The 14,362-nt window shown below is 52.7% G+C and overlaps 3 protein-coding genes across 6 annotated transcripts in view; 1 reads left to right on the top strand and 2 right to left on the bottom strand.

Moving 5' to 3' along the window:
• Positions 1 to 3,632, top strand: part of Tecpr1 (tectonin beta-propeller repeat containing 1) — a 29,683-nt gene extending 26,051 nt beyond the window's left edge. For all 3 annotated transcript variants that reach the window (XM_005368043.2, XM_026789726.1, XM_026789725.1), the window contains 4 exons: positions 262 to 354; positions 1,615 to 1,721; positions 1,839 to 1,958; positions 2,087 to 3,632. In XM_005368043.2, the coding sequence (XP_005368100.1) occupies positions 262 to 354; positions 1,615 to 1,721; positions 1,839 to 1,958; positions 2,087 to 2,188 (422 nt within the window). In that variant the 3' untranslated portion in view covers positions 2,189 to 3,632. The remainder of the gene's footprint in view (positions 1 to 261; positions 355 to 1,614; positions 1,722 to 1,838; positions 1,959 to 2,086) is intronic.
• Positions 3,633 to 3,683: 51 nt separating this feature from the next.
• On the bottom strand, positions 3,684 to 7,679 carry Bhlha15 (basic helix-loop-helix family member a15). The gene is made up of 2 exons (XM_026789727.1): positions 7,631 to 7,679; positions 3,684 to 6,967 (listed from the first exon to the last, which is right to left on the bottom strand). Exon 2 carries the CDS (start codon positions 6,921 to 6,923, stop codon positions 6,330 to 6,332), a length of 594 nt encoding a protein of 197 aa, XP_026645528.1. The 5' UTR covers positions 6,924 to 6,967; positions 7,631 to 7,679; the 3' UTR covers positions 3,684 to 6,329.
• Positions 7,680 to 10,461: 2,782 nt separating this feature from the next.
• Positions 10,462 to 14,362, bottom strand: part of Lmtk2 (lemur tyrosine kinase 2) — a 91,958-nt gene continuing 88,057 nt past the window's right edge. For both annotated transcript variants that reach the window (XM_005368038.3, XM_005368039.3), the window contains exon 14: positions 10,462 to 13,247. In XM_005368038.3, coding sequence (XP_005368095.1) covers positions 13,219 to 13,247 — 29 coding nt within the window. In that variant the 3' untranslated portion in view covers positions 10,462 to 13,218. The remainder of the gene's footprint in view (positions 13,248 to 14,362) is intronic.

Here is a 14,362-nt window from a genome sequence, read left to right as displayed (position 1 = left end):
AAAAAAGATGGTGGGTAGTTCTCTTATTTATCAGAACCCAGGCTGGACCCCAGAGGACCCTGGGCAAACCTAGGATACCGGGTGAGTGGCAGAGCCTGAGGTGGCCTTCTGTGACCCCCAGCTCACATTTGTTCAGCTGGAGTTGAAGGCTAGCTGCAAGGTCTCAGCCTGCTGTGAGCTTCGGGGCATTAGACAGGCCTGGGCTCACAGGTGTGTTGAGGGGTCTCCCAATAACCTCCTGAGTCAGCTTTCCCCTCACAGGTGACTGCTGGTACCACATCCCCTCTCCTCCCAAACAGAAGCTGACACAGGTGTCCGTGGGCCAGACGTCAGTGTATGCCTTGGATGAAAACGGCAAGTCATTTGAGAGGCTGCATGGTCAGTGGGGATGATGGGGTCCCAGGAGGGCCCCGCTATGATCACGACTAGGCCACCAGTAGGCTGGAATGACATCCCTTCTCAAAGACCCTTTGGAAGTGTCCAGACCTTTATGTGTTGTTTCCCTAGGGACAAGGAATTTTAGCTGTTGATGTCACTCTCCTGCACTGTGGTTACCATGGAGACAGGGCTCTGGAGCTCAGCCCAGTCTTCACCCCCAGGAGCCATGCGGGCAGGGTCTGGACCAAGGCAATCAGCAAAGCCCCTTGGACCCTGCATGAGGCCAGAAATGTCAGCTCAGAGCCGGTCTTGGTCTCTCCCCCAACTTAGTTTGTGTGACCAGCCCCAGGTGCATCTGGAGCATCATCCAGGCGCCTGAGTGTGGAACAAGGGGCCCCATAGGCAGCACAGGGCCATTTCTGATCCCTGTGTCCCCTCTGACAGGGCCCCGGCTCATTCTTCTGATTGAATTCTTCAATCTTACTGATTGTCTTGATGAGATGTAGGAAAGGCGGAATCAAGACTTTGAAGCCATGGTAGCACAGGCCTGTAATCCTAGCACTGGGAGGCAGGAGGAACAGAGTTCAGGCCATCCTCAGTAAGTTCAGGGCCAGCCTGGAACACATGAGACCCTGTCTCGAAAGCATGAAGACAGGCGTGGTAGAGAGTCTTAGAAGCTCTGCCCCAGAAAGGCTGCGTCAAAAGGATCATTTTGAGGGTGTCCTGAGCTACATAGTGCGATCCCATCTCTGAAACCCTGGAGAAAACGCCCAGCGCAGTTGGTAGGGCACCTGCCTCGCACACACAAAGTACCACATGCCCGGGGTGTGGTTTGTGCACCAGTGATCTCAGGATTGGGAGGTGGAGGCAACAGGATCGGGAGTTCAAAGCCAGCCTGAGCTACATGAGGCTTTGAAAAAGAAAAGAAAACAAAAACAGTCTTGGAGCCCAGGGGTTAGATCCAGATCCGGTTTTCTTTTTATTTGCTTAAAACATTCTTTGTCCTTGGCTTCTCCCTCAGAGTGGCTGAGGCTGTGAGCTCCAAGAGGCACAATGAGACGATTATGAAGCCTAGCACACAGAGAGACAGGGTTGGCTATGGCCCAGGCTCCTGGCTATGGGTCATCAAGAGCCCTTGGGTGTGAAGGATTCTAGGGGGAGTTGGGGTTGACTCCACAGCATGCCAAAGTGGGCCAAAAAGACTTTGCTGATGACCTTGGTTGCTTCTCCATCCAGGGAACCTGTGGTACCGAGCAGGGATCACCCCCAGCTATCCGCAAGGCTCCAGTTGGGAACACGTGTCTAACAATGTACGCAAAGTGTCTGTGGGACCGCTGGACCAGGTGAGGGGACAGCGGGTGACTGGCAGTGGGGACGAGGGTGCTCCTCCCTGGTCTATCTCCTGTACCCAGCTGTCCCTCCACAGCTGGGCCAGCAGCTCCAACCAAGTTCTGTTCCAGGTCTGGGTGATTGCCAACAAAGTCCAGGGGAGTCATGGCCTGAGCCGGGGGACAGTGTGCCGTCGCATGGGTGTCCAGCCTCGGGAACCCAAGGGGCAGGGCTGGGACTATGGCATTGGGGTGAGTACACGGACCATCTGGGACGGTTTTGTGGCACTGTGTGCACCAGACTTGACTTGCGGGTTGGTGGGAGAGTCTTGGGGAGAAAGAACACTTGGGTCCTAAGTGACATGACTTTCTGCTTGTAGGGAGGCTGGGACCACATCTCTGTCCGGGCCAATGCCACCATGGTACCCAGGAACATGTCCAGGGAACAGGAGGCCCATGGGCAAGGTCCCGTTTACTGCTGAGGCCTCTCCTCACCCGGAGGCAAGGATGGCTGGAGCCTGAAGGACCAGAACCGAGCCTTTCTTGTGTCGTATGAAAGGGCGTCACCCAGGCCCACACACGTTCGGGGAGTCAGGCCCAAGTCGGCTATTTCTGAAGCACTGACAGAACGCCCGGAGATGTGAAACCGCGAGCACACCCACGCGTGTTGCAGTCTGTGAAGGATGCTGTGGGGGGAGAGTGGAGATGACGTCTGCCTGCGCCCTCAGCCCTGGTCCCTCTGTGTTAGGCCTCCTAGCTTTCTAGGCCAGAAGCACGGAGCCCTCCAGAAATTCTGGCTCTAGAGAGGCAGATCTGAGGAGGGGCCTTCCTCATCACCCCCAAGTCACCCCCAGGAGAAACAGCTGTGAGGCTCAGGTCTATAAGCCTCAGTCTGCGGTCATCCCTTAGCAGGTTTACAAATGGGGTTTTTGCTTCAAAAGTTAAGCAAAGGAGTTGGGCTTGGTGGCTGATGCCTAAATGCCTGGACTCAGGAGACTCAGGCAGGAAGATTGTGAGTTTGAGACTGCCCAGAACTACATAGCAAGACTGTCACAAGTAAACAAACATCTAGATAAGTAAAGCAGGCATGGTGGCACATGCCTGTGATCCCAGGACTCAGAAGGTCAGGAGCCTGGGCTACATGAGACCCTGCCTCAGGAACCAGGTGGGTCCTATCCTGGTTTGGGATCCCTCCTGGGGTGCACTGTAAGGTAGTTTCCATGTAGAGAATCACCACCATGAACCCCAGTTTAGCCCTTCTTTCACATGTGGGGGCAGGGCGGCCAGGCCTGGGGGAAGGCAGCTTGCGCCCTAGACTCGGGTGCTTTGTGGAGGGGTGTGGCCGGAGCCTCGGGCTCTCTGTGACCCAGGGCCGAGCAGAAGGCCCCTGCTGACCTGAGACAGGAGTTCCAGACTGCCTGGCATGGCCTAGCGCTGGCCCCCGACAGAGTTTGTGCCCACAGGTGGTGTCTCGTGTTTCAGACACTGCCCAGGAGGTGCCAGAGCCCCATCTCTGTTCATTTTGAGCTAGGACAGGCTGACCCCTAACCGGTTTACCCTGGAATCCACCGTGTGATGTCATGGTCAGGAAGGGTTACATTCTGCATGAGGGGTGTCCCCAGAAGCTAAGAGGAAACTACACCAGGGCCCCATCCCAAGGACACCTGAGGAGCCCCATGCCCTCAGCACTTCCAGAGGTGGGAGCAGACACACCCCTGTGCAGAGAGGTGTTCGAGGGGTCACCTTCCCGTCTGCATGCCAGTGTCAGGGTTCCCAGTGTGTTCCCCAGCAGCTGTGACCTGCCACTCTGCCCGTTAGCCAGGGTGACACATCCTTCGCTGCTCAGCACCAGCTGTTCCCCCTCAGCGACACCAAATCGTCTCAGCTCCTCAGATGTTCTATTTAATACAAATTTATACAACGGCATGACTGACGTCTTTTTATTAGGATCTGGATTAAAAGGCACAGGTCTCCAGGACCGAAGCACGGTGGCAGCGGGATCTTTTCATTGAAGATACGGCTGGCGATTTCATTAGTACTTCAAGGGAACCATTAGGGGAAAAAGCCAGTTCAGGTCACTTACAGAATATTTCACCGCAGTGACGGGCAGGGCGCAGGCCGTTCTCTTCATCTTGGCTTTTTCCAGACAGGTCATACTCCGCATTTCTCTGCTAGTGTTGATGGGACGCTGGTCAGCTCTGGTGGATCCACAGTCCAGGTGACCCAGTTGGGGGCGGCTCCATCCCTCTTGTCCAGGGTTTTGAGTAAAATTAGCTCCATTACCCAGCAGGAATGAAGAGACCAGACTGGGGGTGTCAATCGTTTAGTAGAAGATGCCACAAGCCCTGGGTTCAGTCCCCAGGGCTGTCCAAACTGGGCGCAGGGGGTACATGTCTGTAGTCAGTCCCAACACAAGAGGTAGAGGCAGGAGGATCAAAAGTTCATCTTCCTTCACTACATAGCAAGTTGGAGGTCAACCTAGACTACATGAGACTTGTCTTAAAAACAAACAAAAACAGAGAAGCCTGGGCTTGAGACAGGGAGACAGACCAACAGACCTTATTGGCATCACAGACTTGTCCCCTAGCCTCCCAAGGGACAGATAGGTCCTGTCCTGTCTGTCACCGGTAAAGAACTGGACAGCTAGGCCCATGGCATCCTCTGGGAAGCAGGGGGTGGTGTGAGTGCCAGCTCATGGGACACAAAGCCACCAGGCTGTAGCCCTGCAAGGCAGTGGCCCTGGACAGCCCTAGGCTGTAGGCAGGCCTGAGGGCAGAAGTTTGGCCAGACATCTTCCCTTCCTCGCTGGACTTCCAGGCAAGGGCCCACAAAAAGAGCTGCGCCCTGGCCTCGGCTCATCTGGAAGCCAGCCACTGGGTTTGTAGTGCTGTCCTGTCGGCAGAGGCCTTTTGTGTTCCACAGGCAGGTCCCCCAGAGCAAGGGATATCTGGGCTCCGTCTTTCCAACTTGGAGTTGTGCCTGGCCTTGGCTCCCACTGGCAAACTCCCTAACTATTGACCTTTCCCAGTTCCCATCCCTGAATCACAGACACAAAGGCCTACAGTCTATCCGACCTGTGATCTGTGAAGGGACCAGACCAAAATCAAGTCTCACTAGGATGGAGAAATCAACACCCCCAGGCCCAGTATCACTATTAATTGTTTCGTGGGGTGCCAGAGCTGTCCCCCTATACCTATGTTCACAGTTCTTGAGAGGCTGAAGCGGGAGGATGGACCAAGCGCAAGTTCAAAACCAGCCTGGACTGCATAATTTGCGACCAACCTGAGCTGCGCATTAAAGTGAGATTCCTGTCGCTCGAAAGAAAGGGGGGCGGGCAAGGGCCCCAAGGAACTCCAGGACAGTTCTGGGCAGAGAGACAAGAGAGGAAGGAGAAGCCAGCAGCAGTTGACAGCAAAGTAGTGAAGCCTGGCAGAGCCAGTGGGGCAGGAACGCCCCACAGAAGGAAGCTGGGTTTGAGGCAGCTAGGTTGCCAACCACCCAGTCCTGGTTATTAATGATCAGGCTGGGGGAGGGGCAAGCCTGTCACTCTAGCTTCTGCCTCAGAGAAAACACCAAGAGTACCAAGAGCTAAGTCCCACGAGCCTGTGAGAAAACACGTGGCTAGCCATACATCAGGGGCAAAGGCCAGAGAATGAGCCCTACTAAGCATGGTGGTCCACCCCTGGAATAGGGGGGTGCGGGTGTGGGAAGCCTGCAGAAGGCCCAGGGCAGGTCTAGCTCTTCATAAACAGCCTACCTGGTCCCCACGCAGGGCCTCAGGTCCCAGGTCCCACTCAGGCTGTGGTCAGTCACAGCCTAGGGCACTAGAACCTTTCCAGAAGTCTCCATTGGGGGGCGGGGAGAGAGAACCCACTTATCCACTTAAAGTCCCATTAGGCCTTTCTAAGCCCAGTGGTTAAGTTGAGCCCAGGACATTTCGGCTTTCAAGACGGCTTGTGCAGAAAGAGCTGCCATCTTGGCTCTGCTATATTCCCTGATGAATCGTGGGTGACGCTTTGGGCCTGGCCTCCATGTAGACCCACAATACAGGAGGGATATTGGGCTCAGCAGTAGCCGGGACATTTGAAAGTGACGTTTCTTTTTGGAATCGCCCCGCGCGCGGCCACCACACATAAAGAGAACTGTGAGGAAGGATAGCACCTTCCCATCCTGTCTGTTCTGTGGAAACAGCTGCAGGGACCAGGCAGGCTTTCCTCAGAGATTTGGGCCTAATATGCCTTAATGCTGTCCCCTGGCTGGCTAGGAAAAACTGCCCCATGTTGATGGCTGAGCCGACGTTCAAGGAAAATGGAGTCACCGGAGATTCAGCCTTGGGCTGCGGGATGTAGCTCAGTAGGCCAAGAGCTGGTTTAGCCTGCACAGAGTGCCTTTTCAGTTCCTAGCACCGCACCATCCGGTGATGGATGTGTGCCTGTAATCACAGCCATAGAGAAGGTGAAGGCAGGAGGATGAGGAGTTCCAGGCCAGCATGGGTCACATGAGAGACTCTGGTCAACAACAAAATACCCATAGTGTCATCATCAGTCGGGCTTGTGGCATGGAGGGGCCAGAGCTGAGCTGAGCAGGCCAGGTCAGCACTGTCAACCCAGCCCAGAGTGGGTGTTAGCTGCCCTCTCTGAAGCTGTGGATCTGTGTAGAGTACCGTTGCAGGTGGCCCTGGGGCTGGTCCTCCGTGGAACCTAGCGTGGCCCCAGCCACCTGCTGCTGTTGCTGCTGCTGCTGTTGCTGGTGATGGTAGTGTTGGTAGAGTTTAGGACCTGGCGCAGGACCCGGCCCCTCCAGCCCCGGGAGGCGACTGCTGGACATAGTGAGTATGGTGGCAGTCAGCGACTTGATATAGTTCTTGGCCAGCGTGAGGGTCTCAATCTTGGAGAGTTTCTTGTCAGCCCGCACGTGCGGGATGACCTCACGCAGCGCTTGGAAGGCGTTGTTGAGTTTATGCATCCGTTGTCGTTCCCGCTCATTGCTCTCCAGTCGCCTCTGGATACTATTCTCCCTGCGGCCACCAGACCCCTGTCGCCGGCGGCTGACCTCTGCTCGCTGTCCACCTGCACGGGCTGTCCTACTCCGAAGACCCTTCGTCAGCTCGGACCCCCCTGAGCCTGACTGGGGTCTGTCGGGAGTCTGCTCTCCTGGGGTGGTTTCTGTGTCCTGCACGGATGTCCGGCGCCGAGGAGGTCGGTTCTTGGTCTTCATCGCTTGTTTTCCCAGGAGGTGGTGGCTGGAGGAGGCCCTTCGAACTGAAATTGAGAACACAGCCCCTCTGCAGTCATTCAGTGTGCTGGGGGGGGGGGGGGCGGCATGGCTGTCTCATTGCTGTTTTCCAATGCAATGCTATCAGCAGCCAGTACAGCAGACCACGGGTGCACAGTGACACCTATGCACTTCCCATTCACGCTGAGCCCTGTCCTCCTTGCTCTCACACGGACACATTTTTCTCCCACTTGCAGACTCCCCCTTCTCACTGATCTGGGAACCCTTTCCAGGTCCCATGCCCCTTGTTATTGTCATGTACCTCCTCAACCTAGGTGACCCTTGACAATTTATTTTAACCACCCAGGAAGAGGTCCCAACCTTGGCTTATGGGGTCCCCCCCACCACCACCACTGTCATTTGTCCCAGAGACAGGCAGCACTCATTAGACAGCGTGTCTCTCCGCAGCTCTCCTGGACGGACATGACACAGGCGCAGACACTCTCAGAACCAGAACAGCTCCCAGGTCAGATTGACAGTTGCCAAGGCCCTGCAGCAGCCCCCAGTTCCACCACGTGGATGGCACCAGCCAGTCTGAGTGGGAGCCACCATCTGTGTTTTCCTCCCACCCTGAGCCAGACGTCCATCTGGTCCTGCCTCTGGGTCCCCTCGCAGGAGTCCCATCCAGTTCCCCCAACCCCTTGCTTTACCTGGGGATCCGATCCGAGGCCGCACGCGCTGAGGCTGCCCACGGGGGACAAGGACACGTAGCTTTAGCCACCACGGGCGGGGCCGCGGGAAGCATGTAAATGAGTTCGCTGGGCGGGGCCAGGGCGGCACCTGCGGCCACGCCCCCCGCTCTGGGGACCCGTGCGGACCAGCTTCCCCTCTCCCTCTGGGTCTGAGAGCCCGCGGTCTCCGCGGACCCGCTGGGGCGGGGGAAACCCCCAGACTGCACCTGGCCAGTGCACCTGGCCTGGGGTTAAGGCTCAGAACAGAGTCTAGGATAAGCCTCCCCGCGTAATCTTACAGGAACGGCAGCCACATCCCTGAACAAAGTGGGCTCGATCTCTCCTTCCCTGCCCCAGAACACCTTGAATTTTCCAGCGGACCCTGCGGGTCTTAAGGAACACAGCTTCTCCCCGCTGGAATATGGTGGGTCAGGAAAGCTACCCAGGTCACTAGATCTCCAAGTGGCAAGGTGTCAGTCTCTGAGAGTCAGAAAATTAGGCTATAAAAAAACAAGCACACCCGCTGCCTACCTGCTCTAATTGATGGCACCTGCCTGCCTGTCTCCATTTCCCCAGGTTACAAGGGAATTACAATATAAAAGGTTATGTGGCAGGGAGGCGGCTCTGTGGGTAGGGACAGACACCTGACATCAAATCTGATGACTGAGTCTGGGACCCACAAGGTGGAAGGAGAGAGCTAACTCCCCCAAGCTGTCCATGAGTATCATGGTGCTCACAGGAAACAGGTTTTCCTCCTGGCCTTAAACAATTTTTTTGGTTGTTTGGTTTTGTTTTGTAAGTGTGTGTGCGCTCACAGGTCAGATGACAACTTGCAGGAGGCTGTTTTCTACTTCTACCGTGAGTTCCGGGGCTGAAGCCATTAGGTTTGGCTACAAGTGACAGCCATTTTGTTGGCTGTAGCAGCCATGGCTGCCCTGGAGCTCCTGATCCTCCTCCAGCCTCTGCCTGAGTGCTAGAATTAAAACTGGGTACTGACACACTCAGCTCAACTTCTGTGCTTTTGACTCAACTATTGACAAAAACGTGCTGAGAATTATCTATGTATTCTTTAATCCAGTGAGTGCTGTGGCAGTGTGGTACCGGCTCCCTTTCTTTTTCTGTTTGAGACAGACTCCATAGCTTAGGCTGTCCTCAGACTCATGGCAATCCTCCTGTCTCAGCCTCCTGGTACAAGGATTATAAGTGTAGTTGGTGACTATGCTCAGCTAAACAGATTTTTCCCCCATGGGCTGATAGGACATGTCAAAATGCAGCCAGAAGACTCTGGGTGAAGTCTCATATTTGGCAGACTTGGGTGCCAAACCTGTGACCCAGCCCGCCCATGGGCAATGTCACCTCCCTCATGTCTCTTGGCCATAAAGGAGAGAACCGGAGAAAGTCAGAGGTCATGGAGACATCCTACTATTGCATAGGACAGCTATTGTTTGAGACTGGACCTCATCCATTCCATAGCCCAGGCTGGTCTTAGGCTCATGGCAATTCTCCTGCCTCAGTATCCCAGGTGCTGGGGTTAAAGGCGTGTACCATATCCAAGACCAGCGAAAGGCTGTGATGTTTAACGTGTTGGTTCATGTGTGGTGTGGGCGCATGTGCACATGCACGGAGTATGAAGGTAAGAGGTCAACATCAGCTGTTACTTCTCAGGTGCTCCACCATTGTTTGCTTGAGAGGCTCTCTCGGGACAGGATAGGATGCTAGGCTGACCAGTGAGCCCCAGGGATCTGCTGCCTGTCTCCCCAGAACTGGATGACATGCGTGCAGCCTCCACCCTACCTGGCCTTTCCATTTTTAGACATCATGGGTTTAAAATTGAACATGGGTCAAATAAGCCATTTTCCAGCCTGAAGGGCCAGTTGTGAGCTTCTTGAAGTTGTACTTGGGGGCTGGGCCAAGCCAAGGCCTCATAAACCAAATCTCACCTGAACTCCTCAGTAAGTAGAAATGCTTGGATTACAGAAACCACAGCCACACGTGCAGGATCTACAGTGCTCTGTGACCCATCCTCGTGCCCTCAAGACTGTGGGGGGCTCAGAGACCCCAAAGCACCTCACTAATTCTCCACATGGAAAGAACAAGGAATAAACGTAGCAACGGAGTTTATAAATATATAACTATATTTATTTTGAATATTAAATAGTTTTTAAATTACAAGCAATTTATTGAATCACACTAAGCTTCAATATACAGTAAAAATCTTACAATTTAAAAATGTACACAATTTAAACTCCAAGTTCATTAACTGTTATTTTGCCGTGAACTTTCTGACTGTGTGAAGTACAACCCAGTAGGTGGCAGGCCTGGAGGGTGTGACTGCCTCACCCAGGTCTCAAGCTGTGGACATGATCAAACAGTGGGCACATGCACAAGTCTGGTCGTCAAGACCCAGCTTCGCCTGTGCAGGCTTCAGAAACCAAACACCACATGTTCAGCCACTGAGATGGCTATGGGTGACGCAATACTGTCAGAGCATCTTAAGAACCTATTTAGAAGTTAAACGGAGTTTCCTTATGGCCAGACGCTGCCACCCTGTTTGCTACCTAAGGAATATTGAGATGTATGTTTGAAGTAACCGTGTCTGCCCAGTCTCTCGAGGTGGGTGCTCTGAGGTGTAGCACACAGAACCTGACACTTGGTTACACCTGAGATTTCAGGCAATGGGCTGAGGCGGGGGGGGGGGGGTTAGGCGCTGCCTGCTTTCTTCCCCAGCCCTGGGGACAGACATGCAATAGGTCACTAATTCTACAAATACTCTATGAGAAATATGAAGAAAAAAAAAGGCATTTAAAATGTGTTTAAAATGGCATTTCACAGCAGGGAGACAGACCTCCTTAGACAAAGTCATCTTCCGAAAAACAGTCAGGCCTCTACAGCTGGAAACAGAGGCCACTGGCAACTGTAGCCTTTCAGTGACTGACTCTGGCCAGGCAGAGTCTGAGTCTCATGGGGAGGGGACTACATTTTTCTTTCTGACTTATGATCAGTCTTCATATAATAAATGGAGGATAGCAAAGGAAGACATGGAGTGCTCATTATTATTTTATTTTTAAAGAGAACTTCAAAGATCAGTTTCCAGTCTGATAGGTAGAAGATGGGCACTCAGGAAGGCAGGAAAGGACCACTGGGTCCAACCCCGAGCCAGCTACAGGGCCACTGATTTCACTGCTTGTTGAATGAGCAAGTCTGGAAGCCCACCAACAGCAACCAAATTATCACTGAAACAAAACCAGCTGGGTGTGGTGGAGGAACTTGGGAGGCAGAGGCAGGCAGATCTCTGTGAGTTTGAGGCCAGCCTGGTCTACAAAGCATGTTCCAGGACAGCCAGGACTACACGGAAAAACCCTATCTTGAAAAAGCCAAAAACAAAAACAAAAAACAAAACAAGACAAAACCCATATTGGATGGCAAAGCACATGCTCAGGAATTTAATCTATGGCGATGTCTGTATATCGCTTGGGACTTTGGGAGGGTGCACTGACAAGTGTTACACACTAGTCTTCCCTTCCATGCGATGCCACCCACCCAACTCAAGATATAAAATGCTTTTGTTTTGGCAATTAACCATGAGAGTGATACAGATATAAATATAAATGGGATTGTATTGTTAAAATTCCCTCAACATGGTGAAAGATGGCCAGCCCTCAGCCATCAATAAATCTACCCCGGGCTGGCTGTGTAAGAAGGCTATATATAGAGTCTATGGATCCCCGTGATTGTATCAGTGAATCTGAACTTCTTAAACCTATAATTTGAAAAGAAAAAAATCTTAATATAACTGCTTCTCTCCTTCTCAACTAAGACTGGTAGATAGAGGTAAAAAAAAATCAGAAATTTCACACAGCAAAAAATTTAGTTATGATAATTTTGGCAAAATTACTTTCAAATGCCCTGTTTGTAATATCCATGTCACAAGATCCAGTGCTTTCTATGGAGTCCCGGCATGCTAGGCCTGCACCAAGTACGGGAAAAGGAGACTCTATTCTTAATTGTCTTCTGTTGATTGTAAAGTTATTGCTTAGTATAAAAAAATTCATGGATCGAATCAAGAGTTGATAATAAAGATCATAATTTGCTATGTAAACTGACGCCGACATCCACACTCGCACTCTGTAGGAGCGCCCAAGTCCCTCTGATTGACATCACCATGTCCCAGTCAGGGCTGGAGACACCCCAACGTCACACTGGAGTCTGGATAGTGGGGTCAGCACCGGGAAGTATTGGGGTGATCAGCCCATGTAAGAGCCACCCCAACAGGTGCAGTTCCCGCTCAACATGGCATTGCCATGGCATTGGCCGCCAACACTTCCTTCCTTACGTCAAAGCGGACTCCTGGCCAGCAGAGTGAGGCCAGCCTTGTGTTGGGGATACCAGATCCTTCGATGCTGAGGCTATGCTGGAGACTTAAGATCCCTTTCAGAACAAGAGGAGAGCAGAGTGCTTGACACAGAATGGGAGGCATGTGTGGGTCCCCCAGGGTTGCTGGAGGCCCTGCAGGTGCAGAGCGCTGCCGTCTCCTGGGTGCTGTGTCCTGGAATGGGAAGCCCCAACCCCAGCCATTTGCAAACAGCTCTCTCAGCAGCATCCACACTGGACAAACTGCTCTTTGCACCCACCGTTCTTTGTGGGGCCTCAGAGGTCCCCGCCTGCCTGCAGGACATATGAGAACTCTTGCAGGCTGGCCTCTGTGGAGAGGAAGTAGTGTGGGCCTCATCTGCCACACCAAAAAATGGCCCTGGGCACTGAGAGCACTGAGTTCTGGGTGCATCTCTTATTGGATTTTTACCAAGAGGATTTAAAAGCACAAGAGGCAGAACAGGCTGCTCAGAGAATCCACCTTATACAGAAACATGCTTGATGCAATCAACAAAACTAAGCAGCAGTTCTGAACTCATCAGAAATATTTCCTCTAGGAACATAGAACACAAACACCCAGAGTCAGCATGGCCTGGGAAAAAGTACACTTCCCACAGCTCTGAAGACAGAACACTCAAAATATTGAAGCTTTACAGTACCATGCAGGGCAAACACACGAGAAGACAGGAAAAAAAAGAAAGAAAACAAAAACAAAACAAAACAAAACAAAAAAGCCTAAAAAACAGTGGACAGCACCATCTTGGCCTGCCATGTTTTCCTTGTATAATTTACGATGCTGTACAATATTGGGAGCTCAAACACTCACCCACAGTGCAGTCAGACAGCAATTAGTGATTTCCTTAAAAAACAATAAATATGGCTCACTTGTGACCATTCCCCTGGTGTACCCCTTTGTGGCACCTGTGCCCAAACTAGAAGCTCAGATGTGGTGGGGAAGACACCCATGACCGGGGGCGCACAGGTCCCCAACACTCATGCGCCACAGCCATGTGGAAGTGCAGCCACCTCAACAGGATGCCCAGCACAGAGCGCGTCTAATGCACGAGCAGGACAGGCGAGGGCTGCAGAGGGAGCTGGCTTCCTGAGCTTTATGTCAGCCACCAAGGAGTCGATGCCGTCGCTCAGGCGGACATGCAGAAACGCGGCTTGGGCCAGGAGAGTGTGTCCACAGCCGCCTAGTCTTTCTCTCCATCTTCACTGCTGCCTATTTCCCAAAAAGAAGCAACATGACAAAGAAGGTCAGCTTTAAGAATTGACTACCCAGATCAGACTGGTAGGAAAAGGAGCTATAGCTGCTGTCTGGCTGCTTCATGCCTTCCTGTCTCTCCTTCCCACAGCCTGCAGGGTTCTGCACACACAGCTGCTTGGCTCCCACAGTGGCTCCATGGCCACAGTCAGGGGCACTGCAGTAACCTAGTCTGACCTGTGCACCTGCCCCCACAGAGATCCTTAGGCACAGGCATTATCTCATCGGCACAGGTGAAAACTATGTAAACAAATAAAAGCACTTTATATCCTACATTTATTATTTGATCTGTAAACTTCAAATAAAAAATGTACCTATTAACATTTATCTTTCGATCTTGGTATAGGGAAAGAGGCCCATATGTTCAGGTATTGCTACTTCAAATTGGTCCCTGCTGTGAATTCCCAGCTTGCCCTCTGGTATCACACGGAGACCAAGACTTAATGGTAAAATCAACACTGCCAGGGAAGAGACGGGAGAGCCTGGGCTCCAGTCCAAACCACAGGTCAAGCGTGCCCAGAACGGGTGCCTGTGCAGGGCGCTCCTCTGGGAGGGAAGTGTGACCTGAGGAAGCAGGGCTGGCAGAAAGGGGAAAGAAAACAGCCCTCTCCAGGACCTCCAAGATCTCTAGGGCCAGGCTAGCAGGGCTATACAGAAACGAGCATTGGGAGAGACTCTGAATGTGGGAAGCACGGCCACATATGCACTGTCCAGCTCGTGAGAGACACACCAGGCCAGTTATTTCAGCTACTTGGGAATCTGAGAAAAAAAGATTCAAAGTTCAAAGCCAAACTAGATACAAGATAGGCAGGGTGACTTGGTGAGACTTTGTCTCAAAAACAGAACAAAACAGAGTAAGAAGAGACCTGGGATGAAGTTTAGTGGTAAAGGAGTGAGGGGCTGGGGTGTGGCTCAGTGGGAGAGACCCTGCCTAGAATCCCCCAGTGAGGGGCTGGGGTGTGGCTCAGTGGTAGAGCCCCTGCCTAGAATCCCCCAGTGAGGGGCTGGGGTGTGGCTCAGTGGGAGAGCACCTGCCTAGAATCCCCCAGTGAGGGGCTGGGGTGTGGCTCAGT

Source organism: Microtus ochrogaster, unplaced genomic scaffold, assembly GCF_000317375.1.
Source record: "Microtus ochrogaster isolate Prairie Vole_2 unplaced genomic scaffold, MicOch1.0 UNK27, whole genome shotgun sequence".
Taxonomy (NCBI): Eukaryota; Metazoa; Chordata; class Mammalia; order Rodentia; family Cricetidae; genus Microtus; species Microtus ochrogaster.
Note: the sequence above shows the minus strand (reverse complement) of the source record. Positions and strands in the feature narration are given on the sequence as shown.